This window comes from Portunus trituberculatus, chromosome 22 (assembly GCF_017591435.1).
Source record: "Portunus trituberculatus isolate SZX2019 chromosome 22, ASM1759143v1, whole genome shotgun sequence".
NCBI lineage: Eukaryota > Metazoa > Arthropoda > Malacostraca > Decapoda > Portunidae > Portunus > Portunus trituberculatus.
Genome location: NC_059276.1, coordinates 5,027,969 through 5,051,218, shown reverse-complemented (window position 1 = coordinate 5,051,218; position 23,250 = coordinate 5,027,969). Strand labels below are relative to the sequence as shown.

At 42.6% G+C, this 23,250-nt stretch overlaps 1 protein-coding gene across 4 annotated transcripts in view; it reads right to left on the bottom strand.

Moving 5' to 3' along the window:
• Positions 1–23,250, bottom strand: part of LOC123507305 (TBC domain-containing protein kinase-like protein) — a 25,796-nt gene extending 2,546 nt beyond the window's left edge. Inside the window, exons 1-17 of one of the 4 annotated variants that reach the window (XM_045260061.1) lie at positions 22,340–23,250; positions 21,474–21,577; positions 13,187–13,401; positions 12,963–13,069; positions 12,182–12,339; positions 11,530–11,694; positions 10,929–11,034; positions 10,094–10,288; positions 9,628–9,734; positions 8,368–8,505; positions 7,920–8,069; positions 7,503–7,611; positions 2,818–2,979; positions 2,124–2,301; positions 1,370–1,576; positions 761–922; positions 365–516 (exon numbers count right to left, since the gene is read on the bottom strand). In XM_045260061.1, coding sequence (XP_045115996.1) covers positions 365–516; positions 761–922; positions 1,370–1,576; positions 2,124–2,301; positions 2,818–2,979; positions 7,503–7,611; positions 7,920–8,069; positions 8,368–8,505; positions 9,628–9,734; positions 10,094–10,288; positions 10,929–11,034; positions 11,530–11,694; positions 12,182–12,339; positions 12,963–13,069; positions 13,187–13,391 — 2,301 coding nt within the window. In that variant the 5' untranslated portion in view covers positions 13,392–13,401; positions 21,474–21,577; positions 22,340–23,250. Of the gene's footprint in view, positions 1–364; positions 517–760; positions 923–1,369; positions 1,577–2,123; positions 2,302–2,817; positions 2,980–7,502; positions 7,612–7,919; positions 8,070–8,367; positions 8,506–9,627; positions 9,735–10,093; positions 10,289–10,928; positions 11,035–11,529; positions 11,695–12,181; positions 12,340–12,962; positions 13,070–13,186; positions 13,402–13,655; positions 13,946–21,473; positions 21,578–22,339 lie in introns of those variants that run through there. The other 3 variants (XM_045260060.1, XM_045260058.1, XM_045260057.1) reach the window with 3 other exon arrangements.

Below are 23,250 nucleotides of genomic sequence, written 5' to 3'. Positions count from 1 at the left end.
CAGAGAGGTATATATATATATATATATATATATATATATATATATATATATATATATATATATATATATATATATATATATATATACAATTTTGGCTGGGAGTAATTATAGATATTTAATATTTCAGTGGGAACTAATGCAAATTTGAAGATTATTTAGTTTTTTTTATGCCTCTATCACCCATATAATATCAAAATACATCACAGTAGTTCCAAGAATTTCATAAGATCTTCCTTTCCACATACACACTCACACACACACACGCTCTGTAATGGGAAAGACTGGCTGGGTGACCAGCAGGCGACCGAGGTGAATTACACACACACACACACACACACACACACACACACACACACACACTCACAAGGTCCTGCTGGCTGGCCTGTGATGCACTATGGGCAGGAGAGGCCTGGTTGGGGTCTGGCCTTGGGCGTTCATGTTGTCTGAAGGTGACAGAGGGAGGTGTGGAGCGGAACACCTGGACAGAATCCCGCACCACTCGCTCCATGTCGATGTCTAGCAATAACACAACTCCTCATCAACACTGGCAAACAATAATGCAAATCTCCAACACAAAGACACACAGTGATACAAACATGGGCACATAGCCAGTAATGCAAACATTCATGATAACTAGATTTATAGCTCATGCTAAGTTCCAATAAACTCATATTACTAATAAAAAGCAACTTTGACAACAGAATTTTTAATCCAAGTTGAAAAGCAAAGCTTTACTTGGCAAACAAGCAAGTGTGATCACCTGGCATGTCTGAGAAGAGGAGGATACACTCATTGAAGCCAAACTGCAGCAGCCTGTCCTTGAGCTGCCGCAGCAAGGCCACACCCACACACAGTGGCAGTGATGCCTCACCCAGCAGCAAAGTGTCCCACAACAGGAAGATTTTCTGTAGTGGAAACACATCTGGGGAGGGAAGGTGAGGATGTAATCTATATAAAGCTCAAGAAATATGACTATTAAAAAGTGATAGATTTCCTTGTGATGATAGATGAAAAAGTGAAAAGATGTGCTGGGCTTCACACCAGTGTATGATGTGGATATAAAGAATACAGGCTGAATGAAATGGAAAGATACAGTTGACTGACTGGAAGTGAGTGGGAGGGAGAAAAGAAACAAGCAGATAGACTTGAAAGCTACTGATCAAAAGGAAAATGGTAAGATATTGCTAGATAACTTAATGACAACAAATCAATAGATACAAGTCAACCAACATTTAATAAACACTACATTATCTATAACTTTACAACAAACTAGTAGTAGTCAACAAACAGACATACCTTCCCAGCCAATACAAGACTACACCCAATGGTAATGTTGCCCCAGTACACAGACAGACCAAGAAGTACGCACGTGTGTACATGGTGAGGAACCAGGGGATGGCATACAGCTCGGGGATGAAGCCAATGTTGTCAAGGTGATTGAACAGGTGAGGGTCATGGAAGGCTATCATGTGGGAGAACTTTGCGAGGTACTCCTGGATGATGGCACTGTTGTCCCTCAGGAAGAATTTGTGCAGGTACTTCTCAATGAACCGAGACAGGCAGGAATAAGCGAGTGCTGAGAGTTGTGGGAAAATGAGAAGAGAACTTTAGTGGACATTGTTAGTGGTAGTCACTGAGTATGGAGAAAGATGAGGAGCCTTGAGTCTTTAATCTCTTTGCTTACTCTTCAAGCAGCAGCCAGTGAAGTGTGGAGGGAGACGGGTTCCTCCATTTTGGTGTTACTTTTACATTGTACATATTTCCAGCTCAAACCATGGCATTTAAAAACAAGTAAAAAGAGACATTTATAAGTTCACTAACAAAGTAGATACTATGCTGAAATGGACACAACCAGAATGATTTCCTTACACTAAATTTTTGTAAGCCATTTCCTCCTACAAACATAAAACAAAAATAAAATAAAATAAAATACAAAAGTATATAATGACACTACAGCTCACACTTCCTCACAATATAAAGTTGGAGAAGACAGAAATAGATCAATTTCCACAATACTCTTTTCATCCTTGCCCCATTTGTAGCCGAGGAAACAAGCCAAGACACACCAAAACATACCACAACAAAGTAAAGTAGCACCAACAGAGTGTGACAGGCATTTTTACCCTCATTATTGAAGTTGAGGTAGAGGAAAGGAGCACAGAGGGAGTCAAGACCCTGCCAGTACACCAGGTGGGGATGAGACACCACCCAAGCCTTCAGCACCCGGGTAAACTTGGCGTGGCCCCGTGGTGACGACAGCAGCTCGTCATACTGGTGGCACCGCGGGATGTCCACCTCAATCTGTAGGTAGTCACAGCTTTGTTACGTCTAGTGAAGTGTTTACCTCACTCTGGGGAATGTTTGAACTTGGTTATGAAAGTGTACATCTCAAGCTGGGAGATGTTTTGTCTCTGCTACGAAGATATGAGTTTCGTTTTATCAAGTACTCATAAAGTATCTCAATCTGGGTAATGTTTGGGCTCTGTTGTGTCATGCAGTGAGAATACAAACACTAATAACTGTGAAAAACTCAGTAACAGTGAATGGGAGAAGTTACATAACACAAATGAGTCAAAATTTACTAATAATGTTGATGTGCTATAAGTTTTGTGTTGAGCTGCCTTCTGTACATCAACAGAGCTTTTGCAATTTCTTTTTATTATACCTATCTATCTATATACTAGGCCAACAATGCCACACAAAGCCCTAACACCACATACTCTTAGCTCTTTGGCCTCTGATGAAAACAAAGGTCTCAGTGTTCCATTTTTCTCATTCTCTTAAGTTCTTCAATTACCTGACACACACGCAGCCCACCTGTCTATCAGTCGGTGTTGGCGTCTCCTTGTCTATCTGCTGGTAGGTGTGAGCCACAGCGCCATCCACGTTAAGCAAGGCTGCCCACACCAGGGCTCGGTAAAAAGGCGGTGTGTCCTTCCTCGCCTCCTTCAGAATGCTGTCAGCTTTGTATGGGTAAGCCTGTCATGGGAAGGAGTGTTAGCACCAGCCAGCAGTCTGCTAGTCTACATCCTTTCAGTAACACATGATAAGTTTCATCTCAAATATTTATACAGGATCTGAATGCATTTTTTTGTACAATATGGCCATTTCACAGAAATTTATGGGCTGAAAGAGGTATTTTTGGGTACCCTCCTATCTGAAACCCAGCCTGTTTGAAAACCATTACCACAAGAAGCCCTTCCTACTTTCAGACTGTGGCCAGGATTCAAACCCATGTGAAATTATGTGTGTATGTAATTTACTGTGACAAGTGGTAGATGATTCTGTAAAGTTTAACAATTGACAGCAGTAGTGGGTGGAATATGCCAGATCAGAATCCTGTGTAAAGACAAATGACCAAGGCAATTCACAGCCACACTCACTCATAGCCTGAGTAATAAAGAACTACAGCAATGGAAATAAAATAATGGACAAAACAATAGTTTTTTAAAGTAAAGAATTTTTTTGTGAATATACTTACTCGTATGTAATTACATATGCCTTTATGCCATAATTCCCACACTCAGCATAGAAAATCAACCAGCACCTCTATATAGAAATTGTGCATATAACAGTAACACGTCACGTGCGCATGCATGCGCGCCGGGAACCACCAGCCCAGCTGGCAAACCAACCTCAGATCCTTTCTGCCAAAATTGACAGAAATACAGAGGGGAGAGAGGAAGGGAACCTCTTACTATGTAATTCTATATGGGTAAGTATATTCACAAAAACAAGTTTTTACTTTAAAAAACTATTTTGTTGCTACATATACTAATTACCCATATGTATTACATATGCCAGATTCCCAAGTATAGGTGGGAGGGTGTAACAGAAACCCAAAGATGGAAGACACCATCTCCAAAAATTGTCAAAAATCCGAAAACAGAAAAATAACGTACCTGGAAATCTTGTTGCTGACAACAAGGAAAAACCAGAATGAAACTAAACCAACATCAATGAACAACCCTCAGCGCTGAAACTATCGGCCCAAGGGAAAAAGTATCTAAATACCTATGAGTAACATCCCTAAGGAAGCAAAGGTGGTCATACTCTTCCATGTACCAGCCTTCAGGACCAAGTCCAGACTCTTAAGTTTTCTAAAGAGAACACTGGTTGCAGTAGCCCAAATCTCATGGGCATTCACTTTCAGAAGGCGTGACTCCTCCTCCGAGACACTCGCACAGGCCCTCCGAATCACCTGACAAATCCACTTAGACAAGGTATGAGGGTGGACAGCTCGTCTGGGGTCTGAAACTGACCTAAAGCAAGGCCAGCCAACAATCCCTAGTCCTGCGAAGATACTCACTGGACAAAGAAGGCGGTCTACCTCGTCCTCCCAGGCAAAATCAAGAAGAGCAGGAAAGTGAACTCGTCGAAGGAATGCTGGTCCGGACACTGAGTCTTATCCAGGAAATCGGGGGAGAAGGGAAAGGTCATACATGTCCAACCCTTGGAGTGACGCACCTCAGCTGACAGGCAGTGAAGCCCACTAACCCGATGAGCTGAAGCGAGCGCCAGAAGAAACATGGTCTTAAGCGAGACATCTCTCAATGAGGCTGTCCGCAAGGGCTCATAAGGAGGACGTAACAAGGACCGAAGGACCAGAGAAATGTCCCAGGCAGGTACCCGAGATGAACGAGGTGGACAAGAGACCACAAAGGAGTGGAACAGAGAAGAAAGGTCTGAATCAGTGGAAAGGTCTATGCCTGACTGACACAGAACAGGAGGTAAGGCACAAGGATAACCCCTAATCGCTGACACTGACAGGCACTTAGCGTCAAAAGGGAAAAAGAAAATGTCTGCCAGCTGCACTACAGAGGCAGAGCACGGATCCAAACCCCTCGACTCACACTAACCACAAAAGACTCTCCACTTCACCTGGCAAACTGAGGCAGAGGACTGCCTGATTGGACAAGACATGAACTTAGCAGCCCTGAGCGAAAAACCTTGTGCTCGGAAGAGATGCTGGAGAGTCACCACGTGAAGATAGACCTTCTCCGGAGGAAGAAGGGACGGTGAGGTTGTCGAAGGAAAGACCGCCAGATGGGAAGAACCCGCGGACTATCCACGAGGATAGTCCCCGGGAAACCAGTCTGCCTGAGGCCAAAGAGCAGCAACTAGCGTCATACGTACAGCCTGCAACTCGCGAACCCTCACCAGAACATGGTGGATCAGAGTGAACGGTGGAGAGGCATACAGATCCAGACCGTCCCATGGAAAAGAGAATGCATCCTGTCACGAGGATCCCTGATCTGGAAGAGGAGATACATACAGGGGCAGACGACGGGTCAGTGCCGTGGCAAACAGATCTACCAGAGGACACCCCCACACCTGGAAGACTTTCCTGCAAATTTCGGGATGTAGGGTCCACTCTGAAACAACACACTCCCGACTGAGCACATCTGTAATTAAATTGCAGCGTCCTCGAACGAAAACAGGGCATAGAGAGACGGAATGGCTCTCGCAGCATCGGAGAACCGTCCCTGCTAAGGCCAACAGAGGTTCGGAACAAGTGCCCCCAGACTTCCTGAGATAGGCAACCACTGTCGAGTTGTCGGATATCACAGACACCACCGACCCTGACAAGGCCTCCTGAAAACACTGGAGAGCCCGAAAGACTGCCAAAAGCTCCTGATGATTTATGTGGAACTCCTGCTCCTCCACAATCCACACTCCTGAAGCCAGAGAATCTCCCAGATGAGCTCCCCACCCGAGCTGGGAAGTATCTGAGAATAGAGTTTGTTCCAGGGGCACCACCACGAATGGGACGCCTTTCAGAAGTTGATCCTGAACCAAGCAAGGTCTTTGCAAGCACTGACGATTTGGAGCCACCCGCCACCAATCTGGGTCAGAAGTAGCTCGCCAATGCCTCTTTAGGCACCACTGCAGAGCTCGCATCTGCAGGAGCCCACCTAGCATTAACCGTCAAGAACACAGAAGCACAAGAGACTGGGCACTGTCGAGGCATGCAGCCAAAGAAGTACCAGATTGGACACCCTCACTCCCAGAGCCAGACTAGGGAAAGGGGCCACACACGTGCTAACTCCACCGAGCCCCGAAAACTCCGTGGAAGGGCCAGGAGCAGCGGGAGAAGGCACGCCACTCGTTACCAGCGGCGGGGCAGAGCACGGGGCTGCACGCAATCTCACTCCCCCAACCACCAACTCCAGGGCAGCGCTTGGAAGAGAGGGAGTCTGCCCCCCATTCACTCCCAGAGCCAAACCAGGGAGAGAGGAGACACTGAGACTTGCTCCATTACTACCAGCAGCCACCACCGAAGGGCCTGAGCCGAAGGGAGACTGGGGCCCCTTACACCCGGCATCAACATGGGGGGCAGGCACACACTCTCTCTGCCGTCCGCAAACCCTGAAAACACGGAACCAGAGGCAAGGGGCAACAAGACCGCTGACAACTGGTCTTCATAACAGCCAGATCAGACTCTACAGCGACAAACCTGCTGGCCCAAGGGGCCTCAGAAGCCGGCTCCTGCTGGCAAGAACGCTTCTCACTGGAACCGCCAGATGACTTGGCCCGCTTCTTCTCCTTAGCACAGTGTTTCCCAACCTTTTCGCAGCGATTACCCAAAAATACAATTTCACAATTATCCATTACCCCAATGAACAAATACTCGTAATATAGGAAAAAAAGTAACTGTATTTCATACTTCAAAAGCAGACAAAATAGAAACTATGCAACACAATAATGCAAATCTATAATACGAAAAGAAGTAATTTTAGTTCATACATAGAAAGCAGAAAAAATTAATAGAAATCTTCATTGAAATTATATGAAAATGTAAACTGATTGCCTCATCCCATGCCAAACATCCATTACCCCAAAAATATGGGGTCATTACCCCACTGGGGTAATTTACCCCTAGGTTGGGAACCACTGCCTTAGCAGAACGCTTCTCAGCATCCTTCACATGTGCTTGGAACTGGAGAAGGGAGAGGTAGGAACATTCACTACACCTGTCTTCGGTGGCACACATGGCGGGCCAACAAGGCACACAGCAGGAATGTGGGTCTAAAGTCTCGCCCGGCAACCACCTCTTGCATCCAACACAACTCCAAGCGGCCATGGCAACTCAGGGAGAAGTAGAAATGGAAGCAGCAAAGAAGCGGGCACAAAAAAAATGGCAGGAAGAAGCGAGAAGAGACACACGTGAACACCGTGCTAAGCACAGAAAGGATCTGAGGTTGGTTTGCCAGCTGGACTGGTGGTTCCTGGCGCGCATGCACGCGGAGGTGACGTGATACTGTTACAGGCACAATCTCTATATAGAGGTGCTGGTTGGTTTTCTGTGCTAAGTGTGGGAATTATGGCATATAGGCAAATGTAATTACATATGGGTAATTAGTATATGTAGCAACAATAGCTTCTTTACATGTATTATGGTAAAAGTCTAAATGGAAATTGTTGTTGGAAGAAAGGTCAGTATCAATACCAAAGTCCCAATAGAAATTTGTTTTTCATGCACAACAATAAGCCCCTATCACCTGCAGCAGCCTCTGGAAGGACAGCAGGCGGTACAACTGGTACTCTACATCTCGCTCCCGGATCACAAGAGGCAGCTTCCTCGTCTCAGGTTCATCTATGCCACTTTCTCTGCAACATGAGAAATTAACTGAATCTCTTTGCATATTTTGTCTGTTCACAAACAATGAGACAAAATAATGATGAATATTTCTCTCTCCATCTATTAAATATCTATCTATCTACATATCAGGCCAGCAATCCAGCATGGGTGTTCAAGAAAAACCACCACACACTCACACATCACTCACACTCTCAGTCCAAGTTACTCCTATCAGTTCCACTACACTACAACAGGTACACATAAAAGTCAGAGCACCAGTGACAGCCACAAAGACAAACACCACTCAAGATCAAAGTGATGACAAACTGCTCCTCACCCTTGTGTTATGAGAGGGTAGTACTTCTCCGGCGGGATGTGTGCCAGTCTGCTGCGGAGGGTGTGCAGTGGCAGGACTATGGTGGTGGCCTCCAGCTGCTGGCTACGGCTGATGTCTCCACCAAACACCTCTCCTTCCACCACCATCATGCTACATATAGAAGTATTGTCATTGCATCACATTATTTACAAGTGGCTGGTAGATTTTAGAGATAGGAAGGAATTTTCTCAAAGTGGTAGATGAATGGCGAGGAATCAGAAATCATATTAGTGCCCGAGAATTTTAAAAGATTACACAAATTTATGGGTGAGGATGATAGGAGGAAATAGGTAGATATGTTTCATACAGACTGCCACGTTTAAGTATGATGGCTTCTTGTAGCTTCCCTTATGTTCTTAAGCTAACACATTTCATTCTTCAGTAACATCATTGCTTCCCTTTCCTTCACCTTGGCAGAGTGAGGATGGATGGCTTGATCTTTATGAGCTTCTGTTTCTTGAGTTCCTGCTCCACATTGCCACCTGCCAACTGCCACAGGTGGTACACTTCCCTCATGCTCCTCTCACTCAGCTGGTCCCTCTTCAGCCTGACCAAACCAAGGTAAGGCATCTCTTAGTTTCATTACAACTATCTATCTCTACCTGACACACACAACTGCTGCAACTCTTTGAAGATCAGGATTAGTCTCCATTCATTCCTGTCCTTGCAGTCTCTCCTTGCATGCCTTACTTGACAACTGCATTACCTAATCACTATCTTCCTCCTCATTATTCTGTAGAAACAAGAGCATTAGGGGTCAATAAGTCAACAGCAACAATAACTACTAGTGTGTGTGTGTGTGTGTGTGTGTGTGTGTGTGTGTGTGTGTGTGTGTGTGTGTGTGTGTGTGTGTGTGTGTGTGTGTGTGTGTGTGTGTGTGTGTGTGTAATTCACTGTTTGATCTGCTGCAGTCTCTGACGAGACAGACGAGACAGCCAGACGTTACCCTATAGAACGAGCTCAGAGCTCATTATTTCCAATCTTCGGATAGGCCTGAGACCAGGCACACACCACACACCAGGACAACAAGGTCACAACTCCTCGATTTACATCCCGTACCTACTCACTGCTAGGTGAACAGGGGCTACACGTGAAAGGAGACACACCCAAATATCTCCACCTGGCCAGGGAATCGAACCCTGGTCCTCTGACCACTGAGCTACCGGGCCGTGTGTGTGTGTGTGTGTGTGTGTGTGTGTGTGTGTGTGTGTGTGTGTGTGTGTGTGTGTGTGTGTGTGTGTGTGTGTGTGTGTGTGTGTGTGTGTAATTCACCTTGGTCGCCTGCTGGTCACCCAGCCAGTCTTTCCCATTACGAAGCGAGCTCAGAGCTCATTGACCGATCTTTGGGTAGGACTGAGACCACATTAACACACAACACACACCAGGAAAGTGAGGCCACAACCCCTCGAGTTACATCCCGTACCTATTTACTGCTAGGTGAACAGGGGCCACACATTAAGAGGCTTGCCCATTTGCCTCGCCGCTTAACGGGACTCGAACACGGGCCTCTCGAATGTGAGTCGAGCGTGAGGCCCGGGTTCGAGTCCCGGTAAGTGGCGGTGTGTGTGTGTGTGTGTGTGTGTGTGTGTGTGTGTGTGTGTGTGTGTGTGTGTGTGTGTGTGTGTGTGTGTGTGTGTGTGTGTGTGTGTGTGTGTGTGTGTGGCTTTACCGTGGCTTTGTACTATCCTTGGGGAGTTCCAGGGATGCCTCAGTCTCAGTGTGGAGTGGGTAGTCAGTCAAGGTTGGCCCAGAGTTCTCCATCATGCCAAACTTTACCTAGAACCACCAATGCTAGGTGTAAATCATCTGGACACATTAGAATTAAGTAAGATTCATCTCTCTATGGTGAAGTATTAGGGACTAGAGATGCCTTCCTTTGTATTTTCATTACTACAAAGAGAAAGTGAAGCCTCAACTCAATTAACATTCACGTTAGAGATGAATGGCAGACTTAAATATAGAAAGATAGGTTGACAAATAGATAAATAGACACAGAGCAACAGATAGAGGAAAGATATCCATTACTCATCATTACAAGCATGGTACAGAACATTAACCTTAAAAACAGAAATAGAAACAGCTTCAAAAAAACTCATGCTTTACCCAGTATCTCAAGTATGGACGAGAACACCAACCTTAAAGTGGGCAAAATCAGTGAGACACAGCGATGGGTCCACCACAGGGAAGTGAGGATGAACAGGGACAAGGGAAGCAGAGAGGGCAAAGGGCTGGAGGAGGCGGTGGGAGAGCAGGCTGCGGGGAATGGGCCTCTCACTCGGCCCAACTGTCAGACACAGGCTCACAAAGTCCTTCAGCTCCCCCGGCAGACCCTGAAGGAGAAGAGTGAGTGCATGAGTAAAGGCTGAGTAAATGAAGGAGAGTGTGGAGCCAATCAAGAAAGCAAGCTAAGAGATGTGGCAGAATGAAGAGAGATAACAAAACTTGGTGATATTAAAGACAAAACATTAATAGATCTGCTAGTAATGCTAGTATACCTGACAATGAGAAGTATAAATTGTTAAATCTTCTCCCATCTTACAGAAATATAACACATATTCAAAGAAAACCTAAGATAAATCACCAAATTATATGTTTCTTTAGTGTCTTGCTTTGACAGTCTGTAGAAGGTATCCTGCATCAACTGTGGCCTCAGATCTGGAGGTGTGGGGCAGGGAATAGTTTCATTAAGATGGGGCAGGTGTACAGTGGTGTGGTATTGGGTTTTGCTGTGCCATGCCTAACCTCCTGGGGTGTGGTAGGGCAGCCAATGAGACTTTCCTTGTCTATCTGGCACCCACAGGCTACAATTGTGACTTATGTTTGCATGAGTGTATGGTATTCCAGCCTAGCATATAAATAGATACAATACTCATAGACAACATACAAGTCTTACCAGCAATAAAAAAGATACACCACTGAGTATTAATGAGCAACAATGAAGAGCACACACAGAGCAGGAGCACCACTCACCTCAAGACTGTGGCAGGCATTGTGGGACTGTGCCAGGTACTGCAGAGGATTTGGAGAAAGGGCAAGACTCAGCACCTCACCCACCAGCTCCTCCATGTCCTTACACCTGTGGAAGGAAACATTCGTTACTCTCACATCCATGTCCTGCCACACACTCCTTACCTTCCCTATCCACCCTACACAAGAAGGTTGAGTGAAGTTGAGTAAGTCAGTGGGGGTCTTAGATATATAGAGATGGGCAGCCTCACATTACTCAAAATCTTTTATCATCCCTCCACCCACAAAAAAAAACATGAAAAACTGACCAGTTACATGCAAAACAGGACTCCTTTTATTTTTTTTTAAAGACATTGTGTAGTAGAGATAAGGGAAGCAAAATGAATATAAAAGAAAATCTATGTGGCAGTTATCAATCAGGTGACCTCAGTAGACATAGATAAAGGAATGAAATCATGCAAGTATAGAACTAAGAAATATAAGGCATCCTTTAATACATGCAACACTAAACTAAGCAGGATATCATCAGGTTAGACTCTTGACACACTTCATACACAAGACAAAATCACCAAAACACAAACTTATCACATTCAGACAAACTCACCCAGAGAAGAAGGTGCAGCCCAGCAGGATCTCAGCCAGCACCATGCCCAGCGACCACACGTCCCACACAGGGTTGCCCGTCACTGTGGCGCCGCTCACTCCACCACCACCCTCCTGACTCCCTGCCAGCATCAGCAACACCTCCGGGGCAGTGTACTGCACTGTTCTGTTGAGTGACACAAGTGTAAAGCCGTGCTAGTGGTGATCATGTCTGCAGTTCTATCTCTCCATCTATCAAGCTAGTATTCTTTTTATTTTCTATGTTGCAGAGTTAGCCTTTGGAGTTGTATCTACTACTGTCTGTCTATCTAATATATTTACTTCCTACGTGGTAGAATTAGTCTAGAGTGCTATCTATCTATCTGACTATTTATCTAATCCTCTATTCACTGGCATTGTAGTGGAGTTGAAGCTTGGAATTTTGTCTATATAGCCATCTCTGCCTCATATGCATGAACCTAACAATGTACAAATGATGAAGCAACACAGTGAGGAACACAACATTAAATAAGGCTAAGATACTGCTGCTCTATATGGAGACTGGTGCCTCAGTAACCCTTTTTCTTAAATTTTTTTCCCTCTACTTTCTTACATAAAGAATATTAAATAAAAATACCAACACCAGCAAACAACACAGTAAGAGCAACACAGACCCGAGGGGGAAGGAGACAGATGTGCCAGCTTCCGTCATGTAGTAGAGGCCATAGTTGTACAGCTTGGCCTGGCCACGGGGGTCTATCAGGATATTCTCCGGGCTGAGGGTGCACGCCACAGTGCCAAAATTGTTAAGGTACACCAGGCCTTGCACCACCTGTGGACACACACCTGGCTGTTACTCTCCATCTCCATATAAATTCAGCGGTTCTTAAGGGAAGTGGCACCTCAGTATGCCTTCTTTCTTTATGCTTCCCTTTTGTTGCTTTAGCTCAAAATCCCTCTTGCATAGAAAAAAATATTAAAACAAAAGACTAAAAATTGAAACTGCTGTGATGCTTGGTACATGCAGTTCTCTTATTAACCAATACAATCTGGAGGAAATGGGAATAATGAAGATCAGAGAAGAGATTAACCATAAATGCAAAAACAAGGAGAATCATAAAACATCTAGAAGTGTAAGAAAAAATAAGGTTAAATGAAATTAGAATGGTAATGGTGATCATTTCTGTCTTTCATTCCAAGCCTGTTAATCATCTTTTTTACTATGTACTACTATAATTTCTGTGGCATTTTTCTATCAAGGGTTTACTTTCTCATTATTGATGTATTACTGTGATTATCATTATTCTCTGATACAGGAAAACACCAAGAAGGGATTGCCATACTAAAAACATCACTTGAAGTTAACTTAAAACAAAATTAAAAGCATTTTTATTAACTTTCCTACTCTGTTTACTCCCCATTCCTTTCTTCACACACCCACACACAGTCTCTCACCTGGTGTGCCAGCTTGGCCAGGCCCTGGGGACTCCTTATCTGTGGGTACTTGTGGGCAGCTGCCCGAAGGTTCAGTAAGTAGTACTCCTGGATCACCATGATCCTCTCTGTCCAGGGAACACACACCTCATCTTATTATGTGGTTTGGTGTTTTGTGTGACAAACGTTTCAGCAACACACACAGAGAAAGAAGAGCAGGAAAGTAAAACATGTGAAGTGCCCACCATGCTTGCCGCGGTGGATGTCCACATAGGAGCACAAGTGTGGGTGGTTGATGAGCTGCAGCGCCCTGGCCTGCCCATAGATCCTGATGGAGTTGGGCGTGAGTGGCAGGCCGTTGCTACCGCACGACTCACTGGGATGAGCCGAGGCAAAGAAGGTGGAGGCCCCGAGGTGCGCCAGGCCTAGTCTGGGACTGGCCGGATACATGTCTGGCGGTCTGCAAAGGACGCCACATTACCAGTCACATACGAACATGTCCACAAGGGGCAGACTTGTACCACCATGTCAGTTGTTGCTCATCTCTCTACTGCTATTGTTTGGTGGAATGAAAGTGATCAGAAGACAAGAAAATTTTTGCATTTAACTGCCAGTGTGTTTTATTCTTTCTCTCAATCTTGTCCTCTGAACTATAAACACTTTATTATACATAAAGACCCCCATCACTACGGTTAGCCAAATACCTACACTCACCTCAGTGTTTCTTGTTTCCCCTCCAACACAAGACTCACCTCTACTCAACTGGTCTCATAACACAGCCTGCGTCCCTCACCGGGCACCACCGCACCCTCCACACTACCAACAACTCCACTACTCCAGGTCAGCCTATTTCACTGCTTACTGAGAGCCACAGGTGCAGCACACGTGAACCTGAACCAGGCAGCCGTCAGTCCGTCACCTCCCCCCAGAGCCGCCCATTGTTATTGTGTGGCGCCGATACGGAACACGCCTCACTCACAGGAGGCGCTGCGCTGCCTCGCGAGTATCACTGACTCAATTCGTTTATATATTAATTTAGTCATTTGCTTTACTATAGTCTAGTTTAATTAGTTACCTGGTTGGCTAGTTAGCTATTTCGTTGTTTGCTAATCAATATTGTCATAGTGTGAACTGTAGTAGCAGCAGCAGCAGCAGCAGCAGCAGTAGTAGTAGTAGTAGGCCTAGTAGTAGTATAAATGAAAGACAGGATAAGATGGGTAAAAGAAGACATAGGAGAGAGAGAGAGAGAGAGAGAGAGAGAGAGAGAGAGAGAGAGAGAGAGAGAGAGAGAGAGAGACCTGTACATAATAACTGAAGTCCCATTTTTGGCTTCAAACATGGATAGACACAGCTCTCTCATCCGGTAAATAACAGAAGCTTGTCAGAGTAAACCTTCATTATAAAACAATTGATACACTAGCAAGTATACAAATATTTACAGGTATTTACAGTCATTCCTCTGGACAGCAAGACACTACAACATGCACTATACCTTCCTCTAACAAAATTGATATTATTCTATGCACGAGAAACACACACAAAACAGGACAAACAAACACACATACATCATAACTAACAGTAGAATTATATGCTGTATATACACATAAATTATAACGTAAATATATTAACATATCACAGTAACACAATTCCTCACATGAATAAATTTTGTGTATTATATTAAACCCTTTCTGTCTCACTCCTTCACTTTCCTGTGACAATAACGAGGACATTTACCTATCACATCCATCACTGTTCACTCTTCTTATTCGCTCATCATTATATCCTATATGGAGATATCATCTACCTGTCTCTCTATATATCAATCAACCAGTGTGCAATTGCCAGGCTGATAAGTCCTCTCACCTTGAACAGGATATAAATTATTCAAGTTGAGCGCACGCACACTCACACGCGCACGCGCACACACACGCACGCACGCACGCATGCACGCACGCACGCACGCACGCACACACACACACACACACACACACACACATACCACCTTTACAACGCGTAAGACAGCACACACACACACACACACACACACACACACACACACACACACACACACACACCAACTTTAAAACGCATAAGACAGCAACACACACACACACACACACACACACACACACACACACACACACACACACACACACACACACACACACCTCATAGAAGGGTGGAAGCATGGAATAGTTTAGACGTGGAAGTGGTCAACGCAAGGAATATTCATGATTTTAAGAAAAAGCTGGACATTAATAGATATGGAGACGGGACAACACGAGCATAGCTCTTTTCCCGTATGTTACAATTAGGTAAATACAATTAGGTAAATACACACACACACACACACACACACACACACACACACACACACACACACACACACACACACACACACACACACACACACACCACCTTTACAACGCGTAAGACAACACACACACACACACACACACACACACACACACACACACACACACACACACACACACACACAACACCTTTACAACGCGTAAGACAGCACACACACACACACACACACACACACACACACACACACACACACACACACACACCACCAACACCACCACCACCTTTAAAACGCGTAAGACAGCAACACACACACACACACACACACACACACACACACACACACACACACACACCACCACCTTTACAACGCGTAAGACAGCAAAAAAAAAACACACACACACACACACACACACACACACACACACACACACACACACACGCACAAAGCGGGAGGGAGGGGGGCCAAGTCTTGGTCTGGGTTTGGGTCCAGTTGGTTGCCCCCCCGCCTCCCCCCAAGGATGGCATATTTACGTTAAGTAAACCATTTTGAAAATGACGATTCTTATAAAGGCAGCTGGACACGAATGCTATATAAATTCCGATATGTCACCAATCAAAACTTATTTCTAAAATATAAAATTATTGCCGAGATAAGCAATAATAGAAATATTTCAAAAATACCGTAAATTAAAGTGTTATAACATCGACATGCATACAAACAACTCTAAAGCCCACCAATCTCATTCAACACGATCGATAACACTTTTTAAAAATATTAACCACTTCCGGAACACATCAAAACTTGGCAACACGCTGAAATATTAAAATAAATATTCTAAATTATGTTACTTTACACTTTTTAACGACACTATAAATCACTCTTAATGTCGACACATCTCACTCACCAGGAGCGAAACACACTTTACCAATGATAAACCATCTTTTGAAACCATTCACACTTCATTACAAGCTGTAATAAAAAAATGAGTATACAGAGATGGAAAATTTGGAGAGGATATCTGGCACTTACTTACGCCATAATAAGCTTCAAAATCTACGTATTTCACCGAACAGAAGCATGGAAAACACTTGAAACACGACTAAATATGTCTGGCAACAATAAAAAGTGACTTATGAACCAAAATAAATGAACTGAGACCAATATAAAATAATACCGGAATTCAAGACTGGGAGAGCAAAAGCAAGATGGCGCCGGCTGATGACGTCACGCGGGAAAATGGCTGATGACGTCACGCAGTGGCCGCTGCTCCCCAGTCCCCACTTATCATCTCTAGGCCTTCACCACACGCAAATTAGGCAATAAAGGATATATTTCAACAACCAACATGAAAGATTAGGCCAGCGGCACCACTTTGTGACGTGCCTGACATATAAGAAGTGAAAGATGAGAGATAATGGCCGAGAGAAAAGCACCGGGTCACTGGTTTGTTTGTTTACTTTTTTTTTTTTTTGTGGGGGATAGGGGGATTTCTACATTCCCAGCAGGTGTTAGTTCAGTGATATGATGTTCTGGAGGTTGGCAAGGCAGGACTGGAGTGGGTGGGGGATGATTGTGACAGTCAAGTATTGAGTATGTGAGGGTCTATACTTGGTAACATACTATTTGCCTTGTTTACTGATCTGTGATGGTACATTCGTTGGTGTTTCGTCCTGGGGGCTACCAAAGTTATCCTAAGACATGACACCACTGTGAAATGTATATGATGAGTTATACATCAAATATATTACTTACGTTTCCAGATGGACACTGTCCCCGGCAAGATGGACCTGCTATCGCCTTGTCAGCACACACACCGCCTTAATTTAAGTGCCTTCAACCGTGTATGAATAGTTAATCTTTGCTTACTGAGAGGCTACTAACAAGCCATTCTTTTTGTTACTTTCACTATTCTATTTTCCCTCCCCGCGCTTCATGTCCTGTCATCGCGGCGCCGCACACATATATACTATAATAACAAAAAAACTGTGAGTGGGACAGTGGGATTGGTCAGAGGTGGGTGGCGGGGCGGGGCGGGGCTGCCACTACGAGGCGAGCATGCTGGGTGTGTTCCACCAAGTTAAGAGTTGCCACTTGCCACAATCAATACTAATACTGTAGGTATGTAAGTAAGAGGCTTTTAATTAAATGTGGCAGTAGCAACTAACCCGACCACCTGCTGCCGTCACGAAAGAATTAAGGACTGAATGAAATGATCTGGAGGGAGGGTGGGTGGCTGAGTGCCGAGGGTTGCGCTGTTGCCCGGATGAGCGTAGTCAATTACCATATTAACTAGCTTATTATTTGAAAGTTTGCTACCAGAATGATATTTATACTACTACATAGATAGGTATTAGGTACAACTTATCCTGTACATATATTAACATAAAACATAACATAACATAAATAATAAGATAACAAAGGGCCACCAGGGCCCATCTAGGTTATCCTGTATCAGTCGCACAAAGATACACTTACAAGTACACAATACATTATATACTAATTCTAAATATTTGGCCCATTAACAAGGCTAAGTCCTGCAGCGAATTCCTCTACAATATGTAATCCCCATACATGGGGATCATGTCTTGTTTAACTATAGTATATTTCTTATAAAAACTATCATGCAGCACTATACATAATTATAAATCTAATAAATTTAAGTGCTTATCTAATCTGTTTTTAAACATTGTCAAACTAGTGCTATTTACAACCCTCTCTGGCAATGCATTCCAGAAGTCTACCACCCTATGACTAAAGAAATATTTTCTTATATCTAACCTGCAGCCTTGCTTTCTAATCTTCCTGCCATGATTTCTAGTCCTACTTCCCTCCTCTAAGGTAAAGAAAGATCTCGCATCTATGTAGTTTGTATCTGAGAACATTTTAAATAACTATCATATCCCCTCTTATACATCTCCTCTCAAATGAAAACATGTTTAATTCCTTTAATCTATCTCTATACTCCAGGCGCTTTAATGCTGGTATCATCCTAGTTGCTCTTCTCTGAACTGCTTCTAACATGTTGATATCCTGCCTATAATGGGGTGACTAGGCCTGTATGCAATACTCTAAATGGGGCCTAACATGGGAACTATATAAGCTACGTACCACTTCCTTACTTTTATAACTAACATTTCTATTTATAAAACCCAGGATCCTATTTGCCCTATTTCTTGCTTCTAAATATTGCTTTGAAAATTTCATAGTCCTGTCTATCACTACTCCTAAATCCTTTCCCTCCTCTACTGCCTCTAGCCAACATCCCTCCATCTCATAGCTAAAGTTTGTGTTGTCTTTACCTAATTGCATAACCTAACACTTTTTAAAATTAAACTCCATCTGCCACCTGTTTGCCCATGCTATCAGCCTGTCCAGGTCTCGTATTCTGTAATTGTCCTTTTCACCCTGTAATGCACATGCTATCTTAGTATCATCTGCAAACTTTGATACTTTGCTACTAATTCCTATATCTAAATCGTTAATGTAAACCAAGAAAAGAAGAGGTCCTAGCACTGATCCTTGGGGTACCCCACTAACCACTTCCTTCCACTCGGACATTGCCCCACTTAATACTACTCTGTTTCCTATCAGAAAGCCAATTCACTAATCCAATCAACTAACATACCCCCTATCCCATGTAGTCTCAATTTGTACACTAGCCTCCTATGCGGTACCTTATCAAACGCCTTGCTAAAATCTAGATATATAACATCTATGCTATTTCCATCATCTAACTCCTTGGTAATATATTCTAACATATTGAGCAAATTTGTAAGACAGGACATCCCTGATCTAAAGCCATGTTGGGTATCTCTAATTAATCTATTCTCATTTAAATGCTCCCAAATACTACCCTTAATGATTTCCTCTAGTATCTTACATACTATACTAGTTAAACTGATCTGTCTATAATTATTCGCATCATCCTTCCTACCTTTTTTTAAATATTGGTGTAACATTAGCTAACTTCCTGTCCTGAGCTATCTCAGCAAACCTAAGTGATCTTTCAAAGATTAACTTAAGTGCTTCAGAAATACTGTCTACACCCTCCCTAAGTACTCTGGCATGTAGCTCATCAGGACCACTAGCTTTCCTATTGTCTAGTTCAAGAATAAATTTCCTAATAATTCCCGGTTTTATATCAATATTTTCTAAAGCTCTTAAACTACTCGTCGCACTGTTTGTAACAGGATTTCCTATTCTTTCCCTAGTAAATACTGAAGAAAATTGTTCATTCAATAATTCTACATGTCTTCATTTTGATCCACAGTACTACACCATCTTTTCTGAGAGGTCCAATCCTATCCTTATTTCTTTTATCACTGACCTTGTAATAACTATATAATTTTTTGGGATTTTTACTCCCAGCTCTAGCTAGTTTTATCTCTAACTGCCTTTTACTTTATTTTATAACCTTACTCAAATCATCCAACCTGTCTGTACCTAATCAAATCTACATCTTCCCCACTTTCCTGCAACTCTCTATATGCCCTCTTCTTCTCTCTGATCTGTCTACCTATTCTTAGTAATAGTAATGATTTAATTTATAAGTAGGTATAAAGTAGGTAAGGTGAACCAGGCTGGTTCCTTAATGTTGGGAACAACCATCAAGCAAGGATAAATAAATTGTATATCAGGTGAAAGTTGGCCTGAAGATTATTTTTCTGGGTATAGCAATTATTTAAGGCATTTCAAATGCTCTCTCTCTCTCTCTCTCTCTCTCTCTCTCTCTCTCTCTCTCTCTCTCTCTCTCTCTCTCATATTTAGAATCATGTGTGATTTCACATCACTGGGCATTGAAAAACCACCAATCACTGAAATCTTGCTTTAGTTTTTTTTTTTCTTCTTGCCATGTAATAAATAAGAAAAAGCAATCTTTTTGCCATAATTTCTCCTGGAAACGGTCTGCTGTATTTCTTTCAATATTGTAGCTATTTCGTATTAACCTCATTAATAACAGGTCTACATGACATATTTAGAAAACTATAATGTAGTTTAAATAAGTCAAACTATTAGCTCTTTCTTAGTTTTCCTCTAATGATGAAAATTAAAGTGACAATATCCCATTGCTTCACACAGGAGGACAATGTTTTGGGTGTAAGTTGCAATCATAAGCTCTGCCCACAGTCCCATAAGCTTCACCCACTGGCTTCACTTATTTAGTACAGCAGGATAGGCACGTGCCAACTTCCGCAATCTAACCTACTTGATATTCTCATTACCATTTCCTCCTATTCCCTTATTCGTTTTCATCCTCATTACCATTTCCTTTCTATCCACTGTTTTATTATCATTTCCTCCTATTTCTTAATTCATGATCATATTTTAATTCCCATTTCATCGTATTCCACTAATTATTATTCAATTTTTCTTTCTATCTTTTATGTTATTCCTTTGTTATTCCTGTCTATCCTGTTATTTATTATTCATTCTTTTCTTTCTATCTCCTGTTTTAATCCCAACTCCTCCATTTTATTACCTCTCTCTCTCTCTCTCTCTCTCTCTCTCTCTCTCTCTCTCTCTCTCTCTCTGACCAATAACGTGGCTTCATATATGTGATAAATAAATAATTAAAGACAACAATTTACTATCATTCTTACTATTATTATTACTACTAATGCTACTACTACATGATACTACTCTGACACTAATCTTGTTCAATGATATTTCACCTATAAGTTAGAAATATTTGAGCCTTCTAATCTCTCTCTCTCTCTCTCTCTCTCTCTCTCTCTCTCTCTCTCTCTCTCCAAACAGTCAATTTTGCCTCACTTTCTGTAATAATAAAGAAAAAGGGAAAATTGAGTACTGTGTAATGCCAAATCTGATCCAAATACATCATGATGACTATAGCAATAATAATAATGACAATAGCAATAATAAAAATGATGATGATAATAATAATAATAATAATAATAATAATAATAATAATAAAAATAATAATAATAATAATAATAATAAAAATAATGATGATCAAAATAAAGAATAACATTAATAAATAACAATAATGATAATAGAGATAGGAAGGCTGCCTAATCAAGTAGGGAGCCAGTTGTACAGTACATGCTTGAAAAGTATAAAGAATATCCATTACCTTATAACTTACCTTCACTAAACATGACATATATCTAATTGAGATTATTATTATTGCAGAAGTTAAGTTTATTGCTGTAATTGTCATGCAAACACCATTCTTTCTGCAGACTGTACATTACCTAGAGGTCACAAGTCGGGTCAGCCTTTGCCTTGACTTCTCGTGTCTTGGAGCAGAGGTCTATGCTGCCGGGATGCCGAGATGGACAGAACTGGGTCAACACACCTGGAAAAGTGGAAAAATTTTGTATGTTAAATCTTAGAGGAAAATAGAAAAGAATTGAAATGTTTAGTGTTGCTGGAGGAAAAACAGAAGAGAGTCAGTATGTTCAGTGTTGTTGAAGCTCTGTGAAGGTTTATGAGGGAAAAATTACTAGTTTTTATTAATAATTAGTAGGGAAGGTATTAGTTTTATGAATGTTAAGTGTTGATAGAGGAAAAATTATGAGCTTTATCAATATTCATGGAGAAAAGATTAATATATTCACTACCATTCCCCTCCTTTCTCTTCCCAGCATAGCCTACCTTCTCTCCCTCTGTGTTCCCTGTTCTCTGCTCTCACAATACCAATCTTCTCCACTCTCCTGCCTCAACACCACACAATACTTCAACACTCCAAAACCCAGACTCCAACACCAGCCTTAAAGAAGTACAGGGGTGTTCAGAAGTGCAGTAGTGTTGAGAAGTGCATCACCCTCCTGCCCATTGCTGTGATGTGCTCTGTGTTGCTGTGGTGGTGGTATCATCCCCAGCCTCTCCAGGTTGGCCATAGCAGCAGTGATCAGACAGCAGGACAGCACACTCATTCCCTTGACTAAATCACCACAAACGCTTTCATCACTACAGTGTGCCTGGTATGATGGGGATATATATATATATATATATATATATATATATATATATATATATATATATATATATATATATATATATATATATATATATATATGGGATAGTAAAATGTTTCTTCTTCTGCCTCTCACCTCACCTCACCTTGCAGTGAAGAATAACATGCTCCAGTGGAATTCTCATGATCTCAGGGACAGGGAAGGCACTCATGGCTTGGTGCACCTCAGAGGAGTAGAGATGGAACACTTCCCCTGGCTGCATCCTGCCTGCCTTGCTCTTTGCTGGCTGTTGAGATCCAATGATTTCCCAGCACATTGAGGTCTGTTCTGCTATTATATCTGGGTGGAGGTCAGGCAGGAGGGTTTAAAGGAAAGTAAGGTTAGTTTGGTTGAGAGAAGGTATGGTTGGAACTGGCAGGGCTGATGCAGGCTGAACCTGCTGATGACATCATCAAGATGGCTGCCCAGGAGAGTCAGCCACCGCCAGCTATTTCACCTTACTTGGCCTTCCTGACACACAAAGCTGGGAAAGCGGAGGTATTGTAACAGATGACATGAAAGACCAGGCATGTGCCTCCATTCTGTGACATATCTGGCTTATAATTAACAAATAAATCACATAATGGCTGAGGCATGGCCACCACCTCTGTCCATCCCTTGGTTTACTTACAGAAAACTTGCACTTCAGCATCTCTTAAGAACTGCAGGCATCAATTCACTTATGTTCCGTCCTGGAGATTAGAGCTGTCAAGTTAGAGACGAGTTAGGACCATGAAATATTGAGTTATATCATTAAGTTTGCTAGTGAAGGCTGTCTCTGGCCACCACACACCCTCACTAGCTCTCTTAATCTGACTGTTTTCCATTTTCCATTTTAATATTATATCTCTGGTCAGTGATATTCTTACTGTTTTTGTTATCTTCTAATATTGAATCTCTTTTGGTTCATCTAACAATCCATGTAGATGTCATGAGATACAGGAAGACTTACTGAAATGTAGCCAGCAGTATTGTATCTGTTAAGTTTAATGAGATGCAGCAAACATTTCCC